At 46.4% G+C, this 22,363-nt stretch overlaps 1 protein-coding gene across 1 annotated transcript in view; it reads right to left on the reverse strand.

Annotated features, from left to right (window-relative positions):
- Nucleotides 1-1,603: 1,603 nt before the first annotated feature.
- Nucleotides 1,604-22,363, reverse strand: part of COQ4 (coenzyme Q4) — a 116,405-nt gene continuing 95,645 nt past the window's right edge. The window contains exons 6-7 of the mRNA XM_086921167.1: nt 14,600-14,693; nt 1,604-2,966 (exon numbers count right to left, since the gene is read on the reverse strand). Of these exons, the coding sequence (XP_086777293.1) occupies nt 2,804-2,966; nt 14,600-14,693 (257 nt within the window). The 3' untranslated portion in view covers nt 1,604-2,803. The remainder of the gene's footprint in view (nt 2,967-14,599; nt 14,694-22,363) is intronic.

Here is a 22,363-nt window from a genome sequence, read left to right on the forward strand (position 1 = left end):
GAGTAATATAAATGAAGTAAAAACATTTGTATTTGTAATCCGTGAATGTAACCTTTTTCTGTGATTAACTAATTGGATCACATCTGTGACCGTGAATAAGTGTCAAACTCATTTTGGATATAAATAATTCCTCAAGTGATATATTGTGTATAAAACATTTACTCTACCCAATTCCTTGGGGATAATTGGGTTGCCCTATTTTGTCAATAGACTATCATTAAACTAGAACACTAACCGGACATTGCAATCTAGGACTTAAACATTTGGAAAGTAAGCTATTTTAGATAAGCTAACAGGTTATGTGTATCTTCCAGCTTTCCAAATCACAGGCAATAAAGTCTATCTTGGCAATCTTGGGCACATCTGTTACTTTGTGCTGCTAATGTTCAGCTATATTGGACAATGCCATATCAAATTATTAGGCAAATCATTTTCCTTAAACCTGCAGTTTTTCAAAACGTGAAAATATTTTCCATTCTAAACTCAGTAGAAAGCTGACAGTCATGAAAACGGAGAGGAAACAGATGTGGAGATGGTGGAATAATGCTCATTTGTTCCAATTAAATTATTTGTAGCACGGGGCATATTGAGGAAAATGCTTAGGGGCCCATTAGCATGGCGGGCGGATCGCCACCGGTGGTGGCTATCCGCCCGCCACATTAGCATGGCCGGGGATACCGCAGCAGACGGAAAGACTGTCTGCCGCTTTTCCGCCGGTAGGCAATTGTCACGATTGCCTACCGGGCAGAAACGGCATATAATATGGTGGCGGTGCCTTGCCATTCCATATTATGATGTGACATGATGTAATGTTCCCATGGCTGATTTGCATATGGCCATGTCTGAACTGGGGTGGTGTTGAGTGCAAAAAAACGATGGATTTAGGCCCAGATATCTGTACTGGGGTGATTGTATGACATTGTTCTGCATTCTGTCCATCAACTGTTGTTTTTTGCATGATGTAATGCCTTTCCATGGCAGAGACTCCGCCATGGAAAGTCATGCAGGAATCGCTCTGGGGGCCTGTTGTGGGCCCCCGGTGGGGGTGGGGCTGTACTTGTGGGGGGTACCCATTGTAGCCCCCTACATTGGCATGCACAAGGTGGCAGGCACCTCGCAGTGAAACTGCCCTTTGGGTTTACACAAAAAACGCAGAGCAGTGCATCAGCACTTTGAGTGATTCTCGCATGGTAGCTGTGAGCTACAAGTTCTGTAATGCGGCTTAATCTGCAATCATAATTTGCTGATTTAGAATCTAACGAAAAGTAAAGGTAAACTAGGAATAGAAAGAGAAAGCAGGGATGAAGAACCAAGATAGTGTGCATTCGAAACCTTCCACTAGAAACGGATCATGTGGGTGATTCAAAATCTAGAATCCCTCTTCTGGGACAATGTCTTCCAAGCCAGATCTGTATTCCATAACCAGGCTTTCAAAGGCTGACCTTTATGCTTAAAACTGTGTTCTAGATCACTAGTACTTAACTATTTGACTTCTGTGGACCCCCCTTAATCATGACTGGAATATGGAGACACCCCCTAAATACTTATTGGAAGCTGGAGACCCCAGCCGAAGCAATTTTGGTGATTAGAGCCACACAATAAATACACAAATGATTAAATGTTTTATTTAACTCACAAACAAATATTTTTTTTAAAAACCACAATTTTAATGGGAAGGTTGGAGTTTTTCTAAAGTCAATTAAGGCAGCCCATCGTCTATATTGAGGTTGATGCACTTCAAGTGTTCAAGAATCAATCTAAAGATACCAACTGAAGTTTAAGCCTCCAATTTCAAATTCATTAACATTTATAAAATGTTTAGAAATCTCACATTTTGCTTCTTTAGTTATATACACTTTATTTATTTGCTATGATTATTTAATTTTCTAAGCAGTCACAGACCCCATAATTAGGACCACCGGTTAAGGACCACTGTCCTAGATTAGTGAAACACCAGGTACTTTTCACTTGTCCACAAGATTCTAATTGTTCGAGCTTCTCTATGTCTGCTGTAACCGATAAGTACTTGCTACAAGTGTGGGATGTTATCGAAACATACACTACTTCACTTGCAAACACAGTAAGTCCCCTATGTACTTTAAATTAATTGTACAATACTGAAATAACAATAGGTGATCGGACCCCATAAATAATGATTAACAGACACTCTCTCAAACAAACCGCATGTCTTTATAGCAAAGAGGTTTTGATAGCAGTTCCTTTCAAATGTTACGTACTTTGTATTCATTTTAAAAATATCTTTTTGCAAGAAACTTTTCAAGCCTCTTTACGTTTGGAGTCAAACTTTAGGCAAATAATTAGAAAACAGGCGCAATACCAAACCAGAAAACATGATCTGTCGTTAGAGTGTTCCTGAACAGAGACCTTCAGTGAAGATAAGTCTATCAAAATAGCAATTGCAGTTGAACAGAAATTCCAATCTATCCTCATATGGCTATATTGGGGTCCAAAACAAAGAACATAATGGAGAGGGTCAATAACATTTGTGCAGAGCTAGCGTTTCCTTCTGTTTATGCCAGTGTGGGTCACTGCTTCTTGTTTGACATGAGTTTTAGCAGCATTTTCCCTACGTACTAAAGAAGCTCATGTATCAGACAAAGTGACATTTTCATGCTGACGACTGCTCTTAAGCATCCTCTGGTCTGCATGATAACCAGCTGATTAGCTCGCTGGAAAAAGTGTACATACATGCAGAGGAAGCCTGCTCAAGGCGGGGGACTCAAAAAAAGAACGCCAACTACAGTGTTGGGGTACAGCCCCCTTCGAGGTGTAGTAGCAGTGGTCAAGCTTTCACTGTAGGAGGGGGATAGATTCCGATCTCTTCTCGTAAAGACTCTACGGTTTGCTCCCATCGCTTCTCGTAGTAGAAATTCAGGATGCACTGTGCATTCTGTCCACTCTTTACAGCCCATGGCAACAGCTCCTTTATCAGGACTTCCAGCTTCCTGCAAAGAAGGAGAAAATGATTCAGATTTCACTCATTTTTTTATGCCTTGGTATCACAAAAGCAGTCGTGTAGATCACTCAACATGCAAGACTTAACAGTGGTAGATACTCCTGATACCGGGGCCATGCTGGTGTTCTATACACCCACCATGGCGACAGTGGTCTTGAGGCGGAAGCCCGGACGAATGAATGAATTACTGATTTTTAACCTGTGATTCAGATCGCTTTTAAAAGACTAATTTTTAAAAGTATTTTTGTTGTGAACTCTTACGCCTCTGTTGGGCCTCACCTTCTTTCCTTGTTCCCGCCCCACCGCAGCCGTTTAGGCGCTGCCGGGGACTCTAGCGGCAATCACCTTCAGGTGAGGAGCAGGCGAGCGGCACAGTGCTCGGCCCCTCCCACCTCTGGATACATAAATACGCCCAGTCACAGCGCGTGCACCGATTATCAGTATGCATGCAACGTGGAGGTCTTGAGGCGGAAGCCGGGACCTGGTACGAATGAATGAATTACTGATGCTTAGCCTAAATTGATTTTTAACCTGTGATTCAGATCGCTTTTAAAAGACTAATTTTTAAAAGTATTTTTGTTGTGAACTCTTACGCCTCTGTTGGGCCTCACCTTCTTTCCTTGTTCCCGCCCCACCGCAGCCGTTCAGGCGCTGCCGGGGACTCTAGCGGCAATCACCTTCAGGTGAGGAGCAGGCGAGCGGCACAGTGCTCGGCCCCTCCCACCTCTACGGCTACTAGTGAACCACCACCCCAGGAAGCGCAGCGGACGAGCGCAGCGGGCGCGTCGACGATGCGCCTAAGACAAGCCCGTCTGCGCCCGTCCGCGACCTGCCGGGACCAGGGGCAGACCATGCTGCCCGTTCCCTCGTCTACTCTAGGTCCGTCCTCTTGAGTTACAGAAATAAGGGACAGGGCTTGTTACCAAGGGACACTCTTAATCGACTCTGTACCTATGGCATTTTGTCCCAAGGTTGTCATTTGACCACCCCTGCCTTACAACACACTCAAAGAGACCCACCTACGCCATCGCTCACCATCTTCTACCTAAATACTCGCTCCCTGGTAAAACATCAATTGGACATTTTCCTCCTGCTGGACATAGAGAAACCAGATATCCTCCTGCTCACGGAGACATGGTTGACTCCCAACTCCGCCCCCGATATAATAGCGGCGCTCCCACCCAACTATTACATCATCCACGCAGATCGCACCAGCGGGAAAGGGGGAGGAGCCGCAGCTATTATCCGTTCCAACCTGACTGTCACCTCCCTCACTGGCCTCTCGCTGGATGGGACAGACAACCTTGTGCTGAAGATCACTACCCCCCCACTCGACAATTGCGTGTGTCCTAGTGTATAGACCCCCGACCCTGATGCCATCATTTCCTATGAATCTGGCTGACCAACTTGCAAACCTAGCACTTGAACACCCTAAGATCTTTCTAATAGGAGACTTAAACTACTGGTACAAAGACCTCCTGGAAGGCCCACAATCGGCCGAATTGACGGACCTCCTATTCAACCTAAATTTCAATCAACTAGTTTCCTCCGCCACCCACTGCAAGGGCCACATCCTAGACCAGGTGTGGTCTAACACCACCTGCACAACTGCCCCAACCATACTACCTTGCATCTGGTCTGACCACGCACTCCTTCAATTTAAACTATGTATCGCCCCTGCGACTATTACCGCACCAGGCGGAGGCGGGTTAGTTAGGAACTGCAGCACAATGAACAAAACAGCTTTCCTAGAGTCATTAGCCAATACCATCCCTCCCCCTCAACAGGAGATTAATTCCTCAGTTTCCATGCTCACCAACTGGCTAAACACGGCCAGTGATCTTCATGCCCCTTTTAAAAAAATCAAATTGGCACGACGTGCCGACGCCAATCGGTGGTTCTCCACTGATCTAAAAGCGAGGAAACTGGCCTTACGGCAATCAGAACATCACTGGCGTCGTAACTACGACCCTGATTTAAAAAGGATCTTTATAAAAGCAAGGAAAGAATACATGACTGCCATCTCGGTTGCCAAAGCGTCCTACTTTTCCTCCAAGATTATGGAATCTACAAACAAATCCAAGGACATCTTTTCCTTCCTCAACGAACTCACAAATTTAGACACTGTTCGACCTAAGATTATCCCCACCCAGCCTCTTTGTGACTCCCTTAACGTCTATTTTATTGACAAAATACTGGACATCAAAGCCAGTATTCCTCAACCGGTGTCCCCCCTCACGTCTGGTATGACAATCAAGCTTAATCACAATATCCATCCACCCATTACCCAGGACCAATTTCGGGAATTGTTGTCAAGAGTAAAATCTGGTGCACCCTCAGATAGCTGCCCGCCCCACATCTTAAAAGAGTGCTTCTTGACACACCCTGCCCCTGCCCTTACACTCCTGAACAACTCTTTGACTCTTGGCCTAGTTCCCACAGCATTTAAAGAAGCCACAGTCATTCCGCTGCTAAAAAAACCTGGGGCAGACCCAGCCTGTAAAGCCAACTTCCGACCCATCTCGCTGTTGCCCTATCTGGCAAAAGTTCTGGAGGCACACGTGGCCAAATGCCTCTCTAACTTTCTTGAGGAATCCTCCTGCTTCGACCCCCATCAGGCAAGCTTTCGGCCTGCTCACTCCACTGAAGCAGTAGTCACGACAGTTTTAGACACCCTGCGTGACTGCGCCGACAGACGCTCCCCACAGGCCCTGGTGCTCCTGGACCTTTCGGCCGCTTTCGACACGGTCGACCACAACATCTTGGTCGACCGTGTCGAACAGGCCGGCGTCCGGGACCTAGCAGCCTGTTGGTTGAGATCCTTCCTGACAGACCGTAACCAAACTCTACGCCTGGGTGACCTAATGGGTGCTAAACAGGCCATCACTTGCGGAGTGCCACAAGGCTCCTCCCTGTCACCCCACCTATTTAATCTCTACATACTTCCCCTGATTCAGACCTTAAGAGACAAACAGGTGAGAGTCTTCAACTACGCAGATGACTTACAACTGCTTTTCACCATCGACAACACCGAAGACTCCATACTGCACTTCCAGTCTACCATGAGCTTTATTAAAATCTGGATGGACCAGAACCAGCTCAAACTAAACCCGGGTAAAACCGAGTTAGTCCTGACCGGCGACAGCGCCAAGTACTGGGGCCCACACGACTGGCCTTCTGAACTGGGCCAAGCTCCAACACCCTCCTTGTCAGCTAGAACACTTGGAGTCACTGTGGACTGTGACCTATCTCTAAAAGCGCAAGTAGGTCAGGTGATCTCCAAGTGCTTCTTCCAACTAAAAAAAATCCGGAAAGTACGTCGTCTGCTTACACCCGAGGCAATCACCCAGGTTGTGATTTCAACTGTACTGCCCCATCTGGACTACGCGAATGCTATCTACCTAGGTCTTCCAAACTACCTAGTTAAGCGACTCCAGATGGTACAGAACCATGCCTCAAGGCTAATGCTGAACCAACCTAGGCGTCAGGCAGCTACCCCCCTCCTAAGGAAACTACATTGGCTCCCAGTAGCCCAGCGCTGTGCCTTTAAGACTGGTTGCATAATCTTCAAGTCCCTCTACTGTAAAAGCCCCTCATTCATCAACCAACTGTTCTCCAGATACACCCCTTCTCGCAACCTACGCTCACTCCACCTGAGCCTCCTGCAGACGCCTTCTTTCAAACTAAAGCGCGCAGGAGGCCGTAGGTTTGCTACCCTCACTTCCTGCTTGTGGAATTCTCTCCCCTTGGAGATCCGGAATTGTCAAGATCTCCTCTCTTTCCGGAAAGCCTTGAAGACCTGGCTCTTCAGACAAGCATTTCAATAAACGCATCCCTCCTCTATGTTCATGTTACTGCTGATCACAGCGCCAAGCAACCAATCGGTGATAGTGCGCTCTAGAAATATTTTCATAACATAACAGTGCTGCTTTACTACTGGAATTAACTCTTGGTGCTAAACAAAAATCCTGTAATAGTGTACAAGGACTGTGGGGTACTCCATCATAGACTTCCCATTGTCTCATACTCTCAGTACTGGACTTTCTGCCTTATTCTCCCTCGTTCAACCCTACATTACTGCTGGACTGGGATGCACACTCCTGCACCGCGTCTTATGGTGTGCTACAGTAATGTTACTGGATTGTCCGGCGCATGCACTCTCCTTGGACTCTGTACGATACCTCACTAATACTGCTGGACTGTGATGCACACCCACCCCCCACCTTGAATCCCACGCTGCCCTGCATAAATAATGTCCCTGGATTATATGATGCATAACACTTGACCCCATAGACAATACATTACTACTGCTGGACTGACACACATCACTCTGAGCCTTATGTTGTCCTACACTAATGTTACTGGCATTTCTGATATAGTCTCTTCCTGGACCCCATACAATACTACATTTTTACTGCTGGAATAACGCTGAGCGGAGTCTTGCGCTGTCCTACAGAAATGTCACTGGCTTTTGACACGCGCTCCCTCATGGACTCCACGATATTATAACTGGATTCGCTCACTTCTACACAGAGACTTATGTTGTCCTACACTAATGTTCAAGGCATCTCTGACCCGCCCTCCTAAGAGACCACAAAATACTACATTACATCTTGATTGACTCAGTCTCATACTGTCCTTGATTACTTTTACTGGACGCAGACATGCACTCCATTAGCACTACTGGTCTAGCTTCCCCACTCTTATTTCTGGGCTGTACCCCACACTCCATCACAGAGTCCAACACGATTACACACTATTACAGGGTGACAGATGAGAGAAGTAATCAAATTTTACCTGTCTTTTTTTTATTTTTATTTTTTTTATTGAAACAACAACACGCCATCTGCATTATCAGGATACAGAATGCAAAATAGACAGAAAATTTACCAACAAATACGATATGACATGGTCATTAGCTAATAATGATTGTCCAGTTACCAGCTCTCCCTCCCCCACCCCCCTTTCCAATTAAAGTGCTTCGTCCTCCCAATCATGTACAGTCAACGAGTCACATAACATACCCCAATAGCTATTCCACCTCTCCCAGATTGTTTTCCATTTTTGGGGGTATCCCCATCTCATAAATTGTTTGTTCCGCTTGCATACACCAGTCCAGGTCAGTCTTCCATTCCCTCAACGTTTGGGCCTCCACCGCTCTCCATTTCTTTGCTATATTACGTTTGGCTATCATTTCCTACCCTTCTTAATGCAGTTGGGTCCTGCATGCTGCTTTAATCCAGCGTAGAGGACGAGACCGCTCTCGGTCAATCCTGGACAGTGTACAGCCATATTCTATGTAGCTTCATGATTGCAAGCCTATCCAAAAACCACTTTTTTTAATTTATTTTTTTACATCATTCCCTACCTATCGGTATAGTGTCTGTCAGCTTGTATTCATCTGTAGGAAAAACTTTCATACAGCTTAGAACTTGAAATCGGTTTGATATTTTAAGAAGGACTTGCAGGTTGAGAGTGTAAGAGAAAATAATACCGTCCTAGAGCCCAAGGTCGTTGCCTCAAAACTATACACACACATGCAAACTCCTGATCAAAGAGAGCCAAACAGATCTTCTAAATGACCCCAGACAGTGAGAGCAGACTGAATCCATGCAAGGGAACGAAATCCCAGAGTGTGTACAGCACAAAGAGTATGATGCGTACATGACGATCTTATGAAAAGTTAGATTTACAAAATCTCTAAAATGCGCTTACACTCTTGCCTTTTCTAACTGCATTCATTTTTATTGTGTATTCTTTTAGCACTGCACGTTCAGACCTTTATTTTCATTCGGGAATCCGGCCCTAATCTGGTTTTGCATTTTATTGAATCTATTGTGGGGTTTATTTTGCTGCTGCAATTACAAACTACAGATTTGGTAGGCACTATTGTGCAAGTGATTTGGTGGTGTGTTAACCACTCATACAAGCACTTTTAATTTTTTGTGTGTGTACATCCTATTATGAATGTTACTATAAATGGAATATGTTACTTACCCTATTAGCATATGCTCGTGGCATGTAGTGCTGTAGATTCAAATGTTGTGCATGCTCTTGCCATCTAGTATTTGGCTCGGATGTGTGCAAGTTTTTTTTCCCCTCAAAGAAGTCTTTCAAGTCATGAGGTACTGTGACTCATCCTCTAGGCAATAAAGCGCATGGTCATGGCTCCATTGTTACATTGTTTTCCGCAAGGCGGTGAGTAAGGAATGTGAAGCGATGCGATATATAAAGAAATGTCCATGCATAAGAGGAAAAGGAGAAAGTAAGAGACATGGAAATGGCCACAGGTGTCCAGAGAGAAGGGTGGGTGCATGTGAATTTACAGCACTACATGCCACGAACAGATGCGTACAGGCTAAGTAACATTTTCCGTTCGAGGCATGTGTGGCTGTAGATACACATGCTGTGCATAGACTGTAAAGCAGTCCTCCCAAAATGTGGTGGCTAGCCAATGTGTGTTGCAGTAGACTGAAAGAGTGTGCGAAGAACTGCCTGGCCAACATTAACTGGTTGGCGGGCTAGGACATTCACACAGTAATGCTTTGTTAAAGGGTGTGGCATGGACCAGGTAGCTGCTTTGCCTATATCAGCTATTGGGATGTTCCCCAGGAAGTACATGGAGGCTCCTGTCTTCCGAATAGAGTGTGGTCTAAGAGGAGTGATTAGAGTCTTCTTGGCTTTAGCACAGCATGTCTGGATGAATCCGACTATTCAGTTGCAATTCTCGACTTGGATAAAGCCTTTCCTCTGAGAAAAGCAACAAAAAGTTGTTGCGTTTTTCTAAACGGTCTGGTTCTATCAACTTAGTGCAGAAGGACTTGTTTTACATCCAAAATATGGAGAGCCCGTTCCGTAATTCAAGCAGGTTGTGAAAAAAATGGGAAGGTCAATAGACTGATTAAGGTGGAATTGATAGACCACTTTAGGGAGGAATTTGGTGTTGGTGAAGAGGGCGACCCTATCCCTATGTACTTGGAAGAAGGGTTCTTCCAGGGTTAATGCCTGGAGCTCACTGACACACCAGAGTGAGATGATCGCAACTAGAAATGCCACCTTCCAAGAGAGGAACAGAAGGGATTGGAGGGGCTCAAATGAAGTACCCATGAGTCGTGGGAGTACAATGGTGAGATTCCATGAGTGTGCAGATAGCATCTGGCGAGGGAAGATACTTTTGAGACCCTTCATGAAAGCTTCAATGACTGGTATCCTGAAAAGAGAGAGGTGTCTAGTCTATTCTGAAGGTAAGCAGTCACAGCAGCCAGATGCAATCATATGGAGATAAAGGCAATGCCAGAAACCTGTTAGTGAACAGACAATAACTTGTATTGTGACTTTCAATGGGTCAATTTCTTTGACAGTGGCAGACAAATCTTTCCCACTTGGCCGTGTAGCACTTCCTTGAGAATGCCCAAGCATTCAGGTGGAAGATTAATTAACGTATGCAAATTCTATGATGGCAGAAACTAGATCGCAAGGTTGAGGTATCTGGGTGCCTGATTTCGCCATGGCTCTGAGTGCGAAGGTCCAGCTTGTCGTAGAGCCTCTCGTGTGGAACCAGTGAGAGTTCGAGCAGAGTCGTAAACCAGGGCTGGCGGGCCCACGTAGCTGCCACCAGGATGAGCATGAGGGACGTCTGCCAAAGCCTCCGAACCACTAATCGAAGAAGCGGGAGAGGAGGGAAAGTGCCACCATATGACTGGAGGCAGCCCTACCAAAGAGTTCCTGAAAGGATGTGGAATCATCAGAAGGGGTGGGAAGGGTAAAGGTCTGGGTCTGTGTCCCCTGGTGGGTCTATATTGTAGTAGCTTCATGGGTCATCCTGTGCGGAATATCTAGGGTGTCCTCACCTCTTCCTCCTACCATGTTAGAGTTTGGAGACCTTTGAGGTATGATGCCAAGGGGTTACACTGGAGAAGTAGGCGGGGAGAGCGAAGGCTAAGGAACAGGGTGAGGTGATGGTGGTGGAAGGGATAAGAAGCTGGTAGTTTATTAGCTTTCATGTGTTTTTTTTTTTTTTTGCGGAACTGGAATGTCTACGGCCTCCTCGAAGGACAGCTGACGTTTCGAGGATGGAGTGGCAGGGCCCAAACTGCGAGCAAGGATGCGGCCCATGTGGGGGTGGATGACCAGGTGTTTCTTCCTTGAGTTGAGCGGCTCCAGCACCATATGGAGGGTCAGCTTGGCTGTGTCAGACTTTTTGATAAACGCCGAAGTGTTAAACTCTGAGGGTGTCTTCGGGTTTGGCACAGAGGTTCCAATCCGTGCCGAGGAAGATGTGGTCGGTGCAGCGGGTTGGCTCAGTGCTGATGTTGGGTTGGCCGGCGCCCAAGCGGTCGGTCTTGCAGGTTTCTTCGGTGCTGAGCGGGGCAGGGCATCTGAAGTGATTTGCTGGTGCTGACCATAGCCCGAAGACAGTAGCTGTCTGAAAGCCTGTATCTGGTGTTCCAGAGTGGCCGAGTGCTCTTTGGCTGAAGATTGGTTAGAATGAGTGCAGAGTTGAGTGGGAAAGGGTGCCGTACTCGCTTACTGCTGAGCTGGTAGAAGGTCCTTGATGTCCAGGTCAGATCCAGAACTTACTCCAGGCAAGAAAGACTCTTCATCCGCAGTCGACAGTTGTTGGTGTTGTTCCCCCTCTATGTCCTTTGGACCGAAGAGGTCACGAGTGGTGTTTACTCCCCTATGTGTCGTCTCGAGATAGAAGACTGCAACGATCATGGAGAGTCTTTTTCTGCACAAGTAGCATCATAGGCAGCCTGGTTGTGCTCCAGTGACAAGCACAGATTCCAGACCTCATGGAGATTTTGCATGGAAGCAAGGACAATATCGAAATGACGTCCGCTCATCACGGAGGAGGCATGGTGGAGAGACACAACAGGGAGATGGGAGTAGGGACCGAAGGGCAAGGCTCAGGAGGGGTTGTGGTTGACCCAGACCCTGCAACTGTGTGAACCAAAAAGAGCACCACAACGGTGTTGACCTGGAGCACAGGAGCACATGTCCGAAGCTGATGGCAGAAAGAGAACAATCTAACAAAGGAGTCGGTGACTATGCACATTATTGCCAAGAGGAGGGGGAGGCACAGTACCTTGTGACCCGATAGATCTCTTTGAAGAAAAACAACTTGCACACATATGGGCCCAACACTAAATGGCAAGAGTATGCCAGCCACACATGCCTTAAACATAATTTTTCTGGTGCATCGAAGGAGAACTCAATCCTCCAGCCCCGCACAAGACTCTATCTAGAGGCATGTATTACGAAGTGGTTCTAGGCCATTACTGCATGCAGGAGCTCGAGCATTGTAAACTACGTAAATAGTGTTATAACCGGCGTGGGAGTTAAAATCACTGTACTTTTATTAATTACTATGTATTTGACTTAACATTCTGATTTTATTTATAAGACTATTTGATATTGCAAATTAATTTTGATGATTACAAATAAATTGATTGCTTGATAGTAAATAAAAAGTCTGGAACATGTGGAATTGTTTATTCGGAGAACGACAAGTAAATAATAGAGTTTCATGATGGTCTACAGCAGTGTTTCCCAAACTGTGGTCCGCGGACCCCCAGGGGTCCCCGACACATTCCCAGGGGGTCCGCAGGCAGTAGTTTTAAAAGCACTGCAAAGTATCTTGTTTAATTAGCTGTGTTCAAAGAACAATAAAAGTGTCAAGATAACAACAGTGATTAATGTCCCTGCTGGAGAGACATGAGAGTTTTGTCCAGGGGCAGCTTTTACTGAACTAATGTAGCACAGAGGGTTAATATGCCTACTGCAAAGAACTTGTATCATGCATTTTCAAAAACAGTATTTTATATGGAAACTCATCAAACAGCTGCTTGCAAACTGCAAGTACAAGTTAGTGACTTATGTTTTTTCTCAGTCTTTCATTATCCTGATGCTTCTAAAAAGGTTTATTTGGGTTGAAATACATGTTTATTGTTAAAGCCAATGCTAACCACTGTGTTATGTTCTGAATCCTGACTTTGTGCTTCTCCAGACCAGCACTCTTTAAAAATGCCTACCAATATGAATGGCATGTGAATTGTACACCTTGTAGTCTCCTTTGCCTTATGTAACATTTTCTATACACTGATTGACACATATGATTCACTGTCTCTATATGTGTGTGATGTAAAGTGCTCTGACATCCTACAATTGTATGAGAGATGCTATGGAGCGATGAGAGGCACTGTTGGAGGGTGATAGTGGGGGGAATCAATGAAGAACCCCCAGAAAGATTGTCGCGTTCTTGTGCATAGTCAGGTCTTCATTTACTATTCTTTAAAAGCTAATACAATTCAATATATAATGATAAATGTGTTGTAGAATGCACCATTATTTCCTACATTTCTTAAGGGGAGAGCCTCCCAAAGCCCCCATCTTAGGGGTCAGGCTCAATCACTGCACTTGGTGTGCACCGTATGGGCACTGGTCTGAAATCATTTGCCAGGGCTGCTTTGGGTTTCCAGTCTGGCCCGGGCAGGAGCCTTGTACTGCGAAATAAAGCCAACCATTGAAAAGTCACGGAGATGCAGAACCAACCTTTCCATTAACTTTTTTTGTTTTCTTGCAAATTCTTTCAATATAAAATACAACAGAAGTGGCGGATAGTGTCACTAGCCTCCTTGGCTTAACAGCACACTTCTCCACTTCAGAAACGCAGGGCTGCACCATATTTACAAGAATATGGTGCAGCCCTGCGTTTCCCCAGCGCTGGCGCTACACTTAACAGGGAAAGATTGTTTATGTACAGGAAGGTCCCCCTTCCTGCACATAAACAATCTTGAAATGTAATTTTGTCACTTCTATGTGTGCTGCTTAATGCAGCACACATGGAAGTTACAAAATGTCATTGATGTGCAGGAAGGGTCACCTTCCTGAACATAAACAATCCAAGGCGTTTTGCAAAAACAAAGAGAAATGAAGCATTTCCCCTTGTTTTGCCAAGTTCAGACCATGTTTTCCCTGGTCTTAATTTTGGCACTGCTTCCAATTTATGCTGCCCTTGTAAATAGGGGGCAGCATCAAAATCAATGGGTGTTGCACGAGAAACACCCATCGCAACACCCACTCCCCACCCTTTTCACAATAAGCATTGGGTGAAAGGGGGTCTTATTTACAAGGCACCGTTAAGCCACTTTAAGTGGCTTAACGTTGCCTTGTAAATAAGGCAAAGCCCCTATCGCCACAGGAACATCTCAAAAAGTGATGTTCCCATGGTGATAGGGGCTTGTAAATATGCCCCTAAATCATTAGTAATTTGAGTATTTGTTTTGTGTGCTCATGTGTGTTAATTTTTTCTGAATTACTGTTTTAATGTTTGAAATGTAAATCCTACAAATTGCTTGGGGGTCCCCGGCTTACAGTGGTGGCTTAATGGGGGTCCTCAGGAGTCAAAAGTTTGGGAACCACTGGTCTACAGCATTAAACTACAAGAGGTTTTGTCTGGGGGGAGGGGGGAACTTTAACTCACATACCAGGAAAATATATCCACTTAACTAAAGAACATAGTTATTTCGTACACTTGTTCTATTTCAGTGTGCAATGTGTGAGCGCCAGATTCCTACCACATTCACACTTCTTATAGTTTTAGCGAAAGTAGAAATCTACCTAGATTTTAGCCGAAGAGGACCAAAAGCTGCTCCCAGGATGCACATGGGCAGGCCGGTCTGGACGGCTTCGAACCACTTCACAACGACCTCACCTGAGGAGAGAAAGCAGGGGTCTATTGATGTGGGACACCAGCACAGGCATTTCATTTAAAGTGTCAAATCGAAACTAAATCAACTTTTCTACCTGCTTGGCGTAGTTGTTGTGGTAGGTTGAAGATTCAAAGCAACTGTGACCAACTCCCTTTCAGCAGGCTTCAGTACACAACACATTATTGCAAAGAGTTTCTAATGTTCACTCTAAAGTAGGTGAAAAACATCTGACCTTGGGTAATATCCCTTTATACTGCAAGTGTGTCCTGCTAAAATGGTGAATAAAGTAAATTTATGACAGATGTTGTGTGGATCGACCCATCGTGAGCAAATGCCTCCACTTGGGGGAAGGCCCTTTCTGAACATGAGGGTGCTGCCTGTTCTTCATGAACGTGTGACCAATCGGTCACCCTACACCCCTGACGCAGCACCCAGTATGTTGGCAAGAAGAGTTTTTCTTTGACTCCCCTGCATCTCATCTTATATTAACCACGATTATTGTACTCTCTTGGCAGCCATTTTCTGTAACATGATTACTAGCAGTATTCCTGCAGGTCGTGGGGTACTTTAATATCTTAAACATCACCGAGGGACCCAGTTTTGGGTCACCGGTAAGGCTTTAGCAAGGAATTCTTACATTAGCTATATGCGGAGATGATACAGTAACTGTGCGGCAGTGTGTGCTATGTACTGTAGAAGTAACCACGTAGGCTTTTTGGGTGACATTAGGTCCTGCAAATAATCAGACACTCATGAGGTTCCAAATAAGCACTTAAAGAGACTCTGCTCTAAATACACAAAAACCTATCTGCCTTGCAACCAAATGACCTTGCTTGAGGAGTCTTGTAATACAAATGTATACAGTAGTTGTGCACTCATAACGTACGCTATTTTTTTTTGCAGACATTCTGAACAAACTGGGAAACTGACTCCAAATGCCAGTCACTGTAGTCTAACGCAAATAACACTCCCCTGTGGTCCTTAAAGCTGTCCCTAATCACACAGCCTGATGACGTATGTTGTTATAACTGCTTTTCTGAGGGGTTCCTAGCAGCTTATTTTGACTGACTTCCTGTCAAGTGAATCCAGTTGTATTCTGGCTCTTCTCAGCTATTCCTGGAGCTGCTGCTATCATTGATTTCAAGGCCCTTCTCATCCTAGTTTCCAGATGTTCTTGTATCTCTGCAGTCTGCAGAGTTCTGTTTCTCTTCCTGTTCCCACTATCTACGCTGGAAACCATTGATCTTCCTATGCCTTCCTAAGTATGTACCTACCCACTGTCCTATTCTACCTGTTTTATTCACCCTATTGAATCCTCTGCTTTTTCTGCTTCTAGTTCTGTCCTTCTCTTGATTTTCAGCTCATGGTTTGCTTTGCTTTCTGGTTCTTAAGATGCATTGCTTATCTTCTCTTTTTAGAAGGGGAAAAAATGCATGTGCCAAAAGTTTTTCATGGTGGCTGCTGCCCACTTCCACCAGTGGTGCTGGCCACTGCCTCCAAAAGGTCTGTCTAAAGATGGATGGCAGCAAGTAAAGCAAGCTGTTTTCCTCAAGGGGGTTTCTGTGTATAGGCAAACCCGTATCCTGACAAAAGTTAAAAAATAAGTGGGCAAATAGCACATTCTTCAGTAAATGCATCACTTACATTTGTGCATACTGGATGTCAAATAGCAGTCTGTAAATTGGTGCAACGCACAAGGCTATACACTGGATTTTTTTATATCTCTATTTAACAAGTGTTATAACACACTGTACAAGGCTTTAGGGGTAACCTAACCAGTCTCCCACCGCACTTTGCCGAGACACTCTGCCAAGTCACCCACTACAGTATTGAAAACACTGAGGTGCATTCTGCCCAGTCCTACGCTGTATAGCACACTCGGAGGCTCTACGAATAGGCCACCAACACCTGGCCCTAGCCTTACAGTAGAGAGCACCATGCTAAGGGGTGCCTTGCATGTCAGCAAACTAGTCTTTCATGGTAGAGACATTCAGTCTTCAGCACCAAGCATACTAGGACTGTGAGCCCTGGCAAAAAGTGAAAAGATATGTATGCTTGGTGAAGTTGGCTGAACATCTAGAACTTGCTCCAAGTCATAGGATCAGTAGACAGCTTTAACTCTAGTTAGCCACCACAGTCCTTCACACCAACAGACAACCTGCCTGTACTTTCACCATACACGGAACTGGGGTACTGCTGCAATGCTCCCCACCCACAATGCACAGCACCATTGTTAACCACCAACCTTATGTAACAGAGCACCAAGGACCACCCTGTGTCAAGGGTCGCACTGTTATTTCGAGAGCAGCTATTCCATTATGTCAGGGGTGCCATATTGTGATGCGTCATTGGCAGGTGGCATGGTCATATATGCAGCGAGGTTATATCTTCACTAGCACAAACAGGTCTTTGATCAATACAAGCTGCTGAGCCCTTGGTTAAGGTCTAATATGGCTTAGTACTAGGGGGATTCCAAAACCCCTCTTTGTTCCTTACCAACACCAGAGCCTCTCCGGTAACCCATGCCCGACTCCAGAGGTCATCATATCCACACATAGACCCAAGGAGCCCTGCGCAGACCCCTTCAGCACACCATGCATTTAAGAATAAAAGTGTGCCACATATTTCTGCAGAGACCCGTGAACCCTCACAGACTCCAAAACCACTCAGAGTGCACAACTGGCTACTGAGCCCCTCAAAGACCTTACAGAACCACCAGGACGGAGACCCACCTGACTAGGCCCTTTTGCATGATTGCAGGTCAGAGCCTGTCAGACTTCAGTGATCATGGAATGTTTGGAATCTCACCTCATGCTCTATTCACGCATTCACCCTCCAAGCCAGACTATGTCGGCCAGGGAACTTGGATGATGCATGGGGTTTGGGGTTAGAGGGGCAGAAACCGAACCAGAGACACTGCTATGCGGGTCTTTGGGTTTATGTTCTGATGCACTGATATATTCAAATGATGAAGATTATACAGGTCTGTTCCAGGCGTGCAACGCCCATTGGACTCAAAGGGCTTGTTCCATGCTTTTGCACCAATATTAATTTGAATGAGTCTCCATACCTAGTACAAGATGCTCTATCCCAAATACAATGTAATAGCATAGTGGAGTTCTAATGTACGATTCCAACATAGGGTTGCTCGAGTGTGAAAATGAACGATTCTGGTCTGAGATGCTTTCAGCAGTCTGCGTCATTGCCTTTTTTTCATCATAATCCGTGAATTTATGGAAGGGAGAGCACAATCTGAGATGTGTGGCATACTGTAGTCCACGTGAACACATGCCCTGATTGCGACCCACTACTTAATTCGCACAAAGAAGAGAGACTGCCATTGTTATAATCATAAAACGGGTGCCCACCTGGGCCGAGTACTTTTTATTAGGAAGGAAGGGCGTGAATACAAATAAAGGTGTCTATGAAAAGGAAGGGCGGTGGCAGTGGGCATAGTTGACGAGTTCGAGGGTCAGAGTCTCGTACACAGCTTACGGTTAGCACTTTGAGCCGTATGTCGCCTAGCAGTGCGCCCGGAGGAGTTACTCGCCCGGGCAGCGGCAGGCAGGGCCGGTGTTGTGTAATATGTGGTATCCCCTCGGGATCGTGTATCCCCTTGGTTCGGCAGACTCCGTAGGTCCTGCCTATTGGACACTTTGGACGAGCCCCCAAGCAGCCCCGCCCGCCTCAGGAGAAGGCAGCCTCGGCTCTAGCAGGCAGAAGCAGCTACGCACCGAGCCGAGCAGCTGTCAGTAATATGCATATTTATCAGCTTTCAGGCTTACTGGGGCACTCGAAAAGGGTGTAAATATATAACATAACTCTTTCATTTCTTTACTCTGCCGTGACCTCTGTCTGACTATTTGAACGGACACCCTCGAGATATGAACTACTTGTAAAACAAAGGAGAAAAATAACAGGATAGCTCGAGTGCAAAACGAAACGAAAACATTACTTTAAGGAAATGGAATGAAATCAGTATGAGTTAAACGTAATTAAAAGGGAGATGACAGTTTCACAGTAATGGGAAATCACGGATATAATGCAAATATTAAACAGGGAACAAGGAATAATTTCAAGATTGGAAAAGAACAGAGAGAATGCATGACAGAAAAATTGAGAAAAAAACATTTTGGCTTTTTAATAAAAAACATACTCAAAACCTTAAAGATAATATATGGAAAGAAGAGCCTGTGCATGAGCTGTACCTTGAAAATATTTGAATTAACATTTGTATGCTTTGACATTAATAGGTCACATTTCAGTGCTGCACTGAGAGGTACTTCTTAAAAGTGATAGGGGGAGATTTACAAGCCCCGTGTGCCTCTTTTACGTCGCCGTTGCGTCACTTTTGTGACGCAGCAAAAGATGCGCCATGCTGCGGGGTATTTACAATGTGACCCATCTGGGAGATGCGTCACGTTGTAAAGCCCTGTGCCAGAAGTAGGGGTTCCAGCGCAAGAACGCCTTCCAAAAGTGGCTGAGTGAAATCTAAAAGCTTTCATTCAGTCACTTTTGAGCCCCTGCTGCGTCAAAACCCTGCGCCTGCTTGAAACAAGCGTAAGGCTTGACGCAGCATTGTAAAGATAGGGACCCCCAGAGAATTGCTGTAGCTGCGACTCAACTCCAGCAATGCGCAGCCTTTACGGCACATATGCGTCATGCATCTGTGCCGTTCTTTCTTTGTAAATGCGGTGCATCCATGGCTGCGGAGCCATGGCGCACAATAACTGGCGCATCCCTGTTGATATGCAGGGATGCGCCAGTTATTGTAAATCTGCCCCCCTGTTCCTTCAACATAGATTTAGAACCATTTCTCTCCGCCCTTAAACTGGTGACAGTACCATTAGTAAAATAAGAGGCAGGGTAGTTTTTATTTGAACCCTGTCTGTGTCCTAGATCACTATCAAGTAGCATTATGGTCTATTAAATCAATCACAGTAGGCTTTTGTGCAGCTGGTATTCTGAAATCATATATTTGAAAGTGCTATGCCTAAGATCACAAAATGTAAGCAGGGAAGCCGTGATTTATCCAGGGTTTCTGGTTTCACTTTGTGAAAATCAGTCACTAAATGGGTATAATTTTGTCCCCTTATTATGTTAAGGCTTTGTTTTGACCTCTTTGTACAATTTTCTGCAATTTTTATATAACGCAAACTCAACCCCTAAGATACTGGAGTGCTTTATATCAGCAATATTTACATTTAACATGGTCACGTTTCTTTTGACATGGGTAGGTTAAGTGATTTGCCTAGAAGCAGGTGTTGAGACTTGAACCTGGTTACTCAGTTCCAATGCCGACAGCTCTGGCAGTAAATGTCAGGGTAGAGCAAAGATGAGCAGAAGGGTAGAGCATTTGGGGCCTGCTGCCTGTGCCCTGGGTCAAGCATAGCCGCCAAGGTTTCAGATTGCGTATGTGTGACATTATCATAATTTCAGTGTAATTATGAGTGACATTCAACGACCATGAGTGACACTTTCTCACAAACAAAATCAAGCAATGAAAATGAGGGAAACATATATAAATATCAGGAAAGACATCAATGGGGGCGTGGCTTGGCCGGCTGCAAGATGGCCACACTCTAAGTGGGCTCAGCAGACCAAGACCAAGATCCGTTAAAATCCTGCAGACGACGGCCTTCTCAATAGTTGCAATTGGTGCACCCTGTTAGATCCTCTCCTCACCTGCGGCATCGCTTGGAGCTCTTTTCACCTCCCGAGATCGTTCACGAACTGGGAGCTGCCGCCCATCTCAGGTGCTGGGATTACACCTCATGGGCCTGCGGGGGCCCGACCACTTCGCTTCTACTGTCATCGGGGCTGCCTGGGACTCCGTGCAGCCAGAGGGTCGATGGTGGGTTTTGGCTGCCATCTGGTGAGTGTTGCCGCGACCGGGGGCTCTCTGTGGCGGGGCTGGAGGCTCACGCGCTGAAGTGCCTTGCCCGGGCCTAGGGTGCTCCGGCGCCATATTCCACCCTCACTCCTGTTTGGTGCCACCCCTGCTCGCTCTCAGTGCCCGGGCCTGGTAACGCGAGCGGTGTGCCCCCCGCACCTCCCATTCGTGTTTGCCCCGGGTTGTGCGCGCTCCTCGCCCCACTGCTGCAGTGCTGTGCGGGGATCTCTGGTCCCACTCTCACCTCTGTGGCCTCTCTCGGCGGATTGTGACGCCGCCGCCCACCACACACGACATCAGGGGCCTAGCCTCACAGAGGCCTATTCTGTCTCCCCACGCCCAACCTGTGACCTGACACTGCATGCTGGATCTGTGCCGGACGGGTACATCCTGTGGCTGGACCTGCCCACTCCACCACATCTGCTGCTGCTGATATTGGAGGCGGGGTGTGCCTGCTCCCCTAGGCCTCTGTCCCAGGCGATTGGTGTTGCTCCCGCCGTTGGCCGTGCTAGGCCCCGCGCCTAAGCTGCTGCTGGGGGGCTGCCATTTAGCTGGGTCTTGTATCGCCACAGTACCGCTGCAGAGCTGCTTTATGGTGCCTCTTGAGACTGGTCCATCACATCCCTGCTGAGGTGCCGCATTTGAACTCCTGGCATTGAGATGGCCTCTTTCCTCTTGGGCCCATCTCGGCGGAGACTTCATCTGTAGGGCCTGGGCGCAGTGTGGTGCACGTCTTGATCTCTGGGCCCCTGTCGAGCAGGGTGACTGTGCTTCCTTCTTGGGGACCTATGGATCCTTCAAATCTTCCATCTGCTCTCTGCCTGCCCATTTGTCTTTCTCCAAGGCTTTTGTTCGCTGAAGAGTCGCGACGGTGGAGCCCTTCCCGGCTGGGCTGCCACCCTGAGGTCCACCCTGCAGGCCGTTCTCCTCTGTCCAGGTGCCCTCTGTTCCAGTCACTGTGTGTGCTCGGAGTTGGGTTAGGGGTCCTCCTTGCGCCAACTCTGCTCATCTTGGGTGCTCTGTTGCTCCCTCATCTCTTGGCGGCGCCTGCTGTGAGACTCCTCCACCATGGGGGAGGTCGACCCCAAACAGCCCAAATTGCTTTCGAAAATCACAGGTCGACCCGCCAGGACGGCGCTGGCTTGGACGGTGGTGACCCCGCAGCAACTATGGACTCGCCCCCCTCCCGCGATGATGACCTAGCTATCATGTTGGATGTCAAATCGACAGTCACAGGAATAGTGACTCAACGGGACCAGCTTTCTGCCCGGCTGGACTCTGTGAAGGCCCGTGTTGACTCCCACGACAATCGTCTCCTCCATGTCGAAATCCAGAGTCTCGGGCGCTAAGTATGCAGCCACGCAGTATCATTAGAAGCTGCTACAGATGGACAAAATTCTTGCTCTTATCCAGTAGAAAAACGAGGACTTGAAGGCCCGCTCCGGTCGGAGTATATTCCGCATAACTGGCTTTCCAGAGTCCACCAACATAGCCCATATGGAGGACTTCGTGGAGCAACTAATCAAGGAACTCTTCAGTGATGTGCTCTCCTCAGTTTTTATTGTTGAATGCGCACATCGCTCCCTTGGTCCATGCCCTGGTCCCGGACTACCTCCTCACCCTATCATCGAAAAAATACTAAATTTCTGAGACTGTGATGCCATTCTCCATGCGGTGCGGGACATGGGCAAAATAAATCATCAAGACAATACGCTCTCTTTCTTTCAAGACTATACTTTCACTGTTCAGGCTGCCAGATGTGAATTTCTTCATGCAAAG

This window comes from Lissotriton vulgaris, chromosome 5, assembly GCF_964263255.1.
Source record: "Lissotriton vulgaris chromosome 5, aLisVul1.2, whole genome shotgun sequence".
In the NCBI taxonomy this organism is placed as follows: domain Eukaryota; kingdom Metazoa; phylum Chordata; class Amphibia; order Caudata; family Salamandridae; genus Lissotriton; species Lissotriton vulgaris.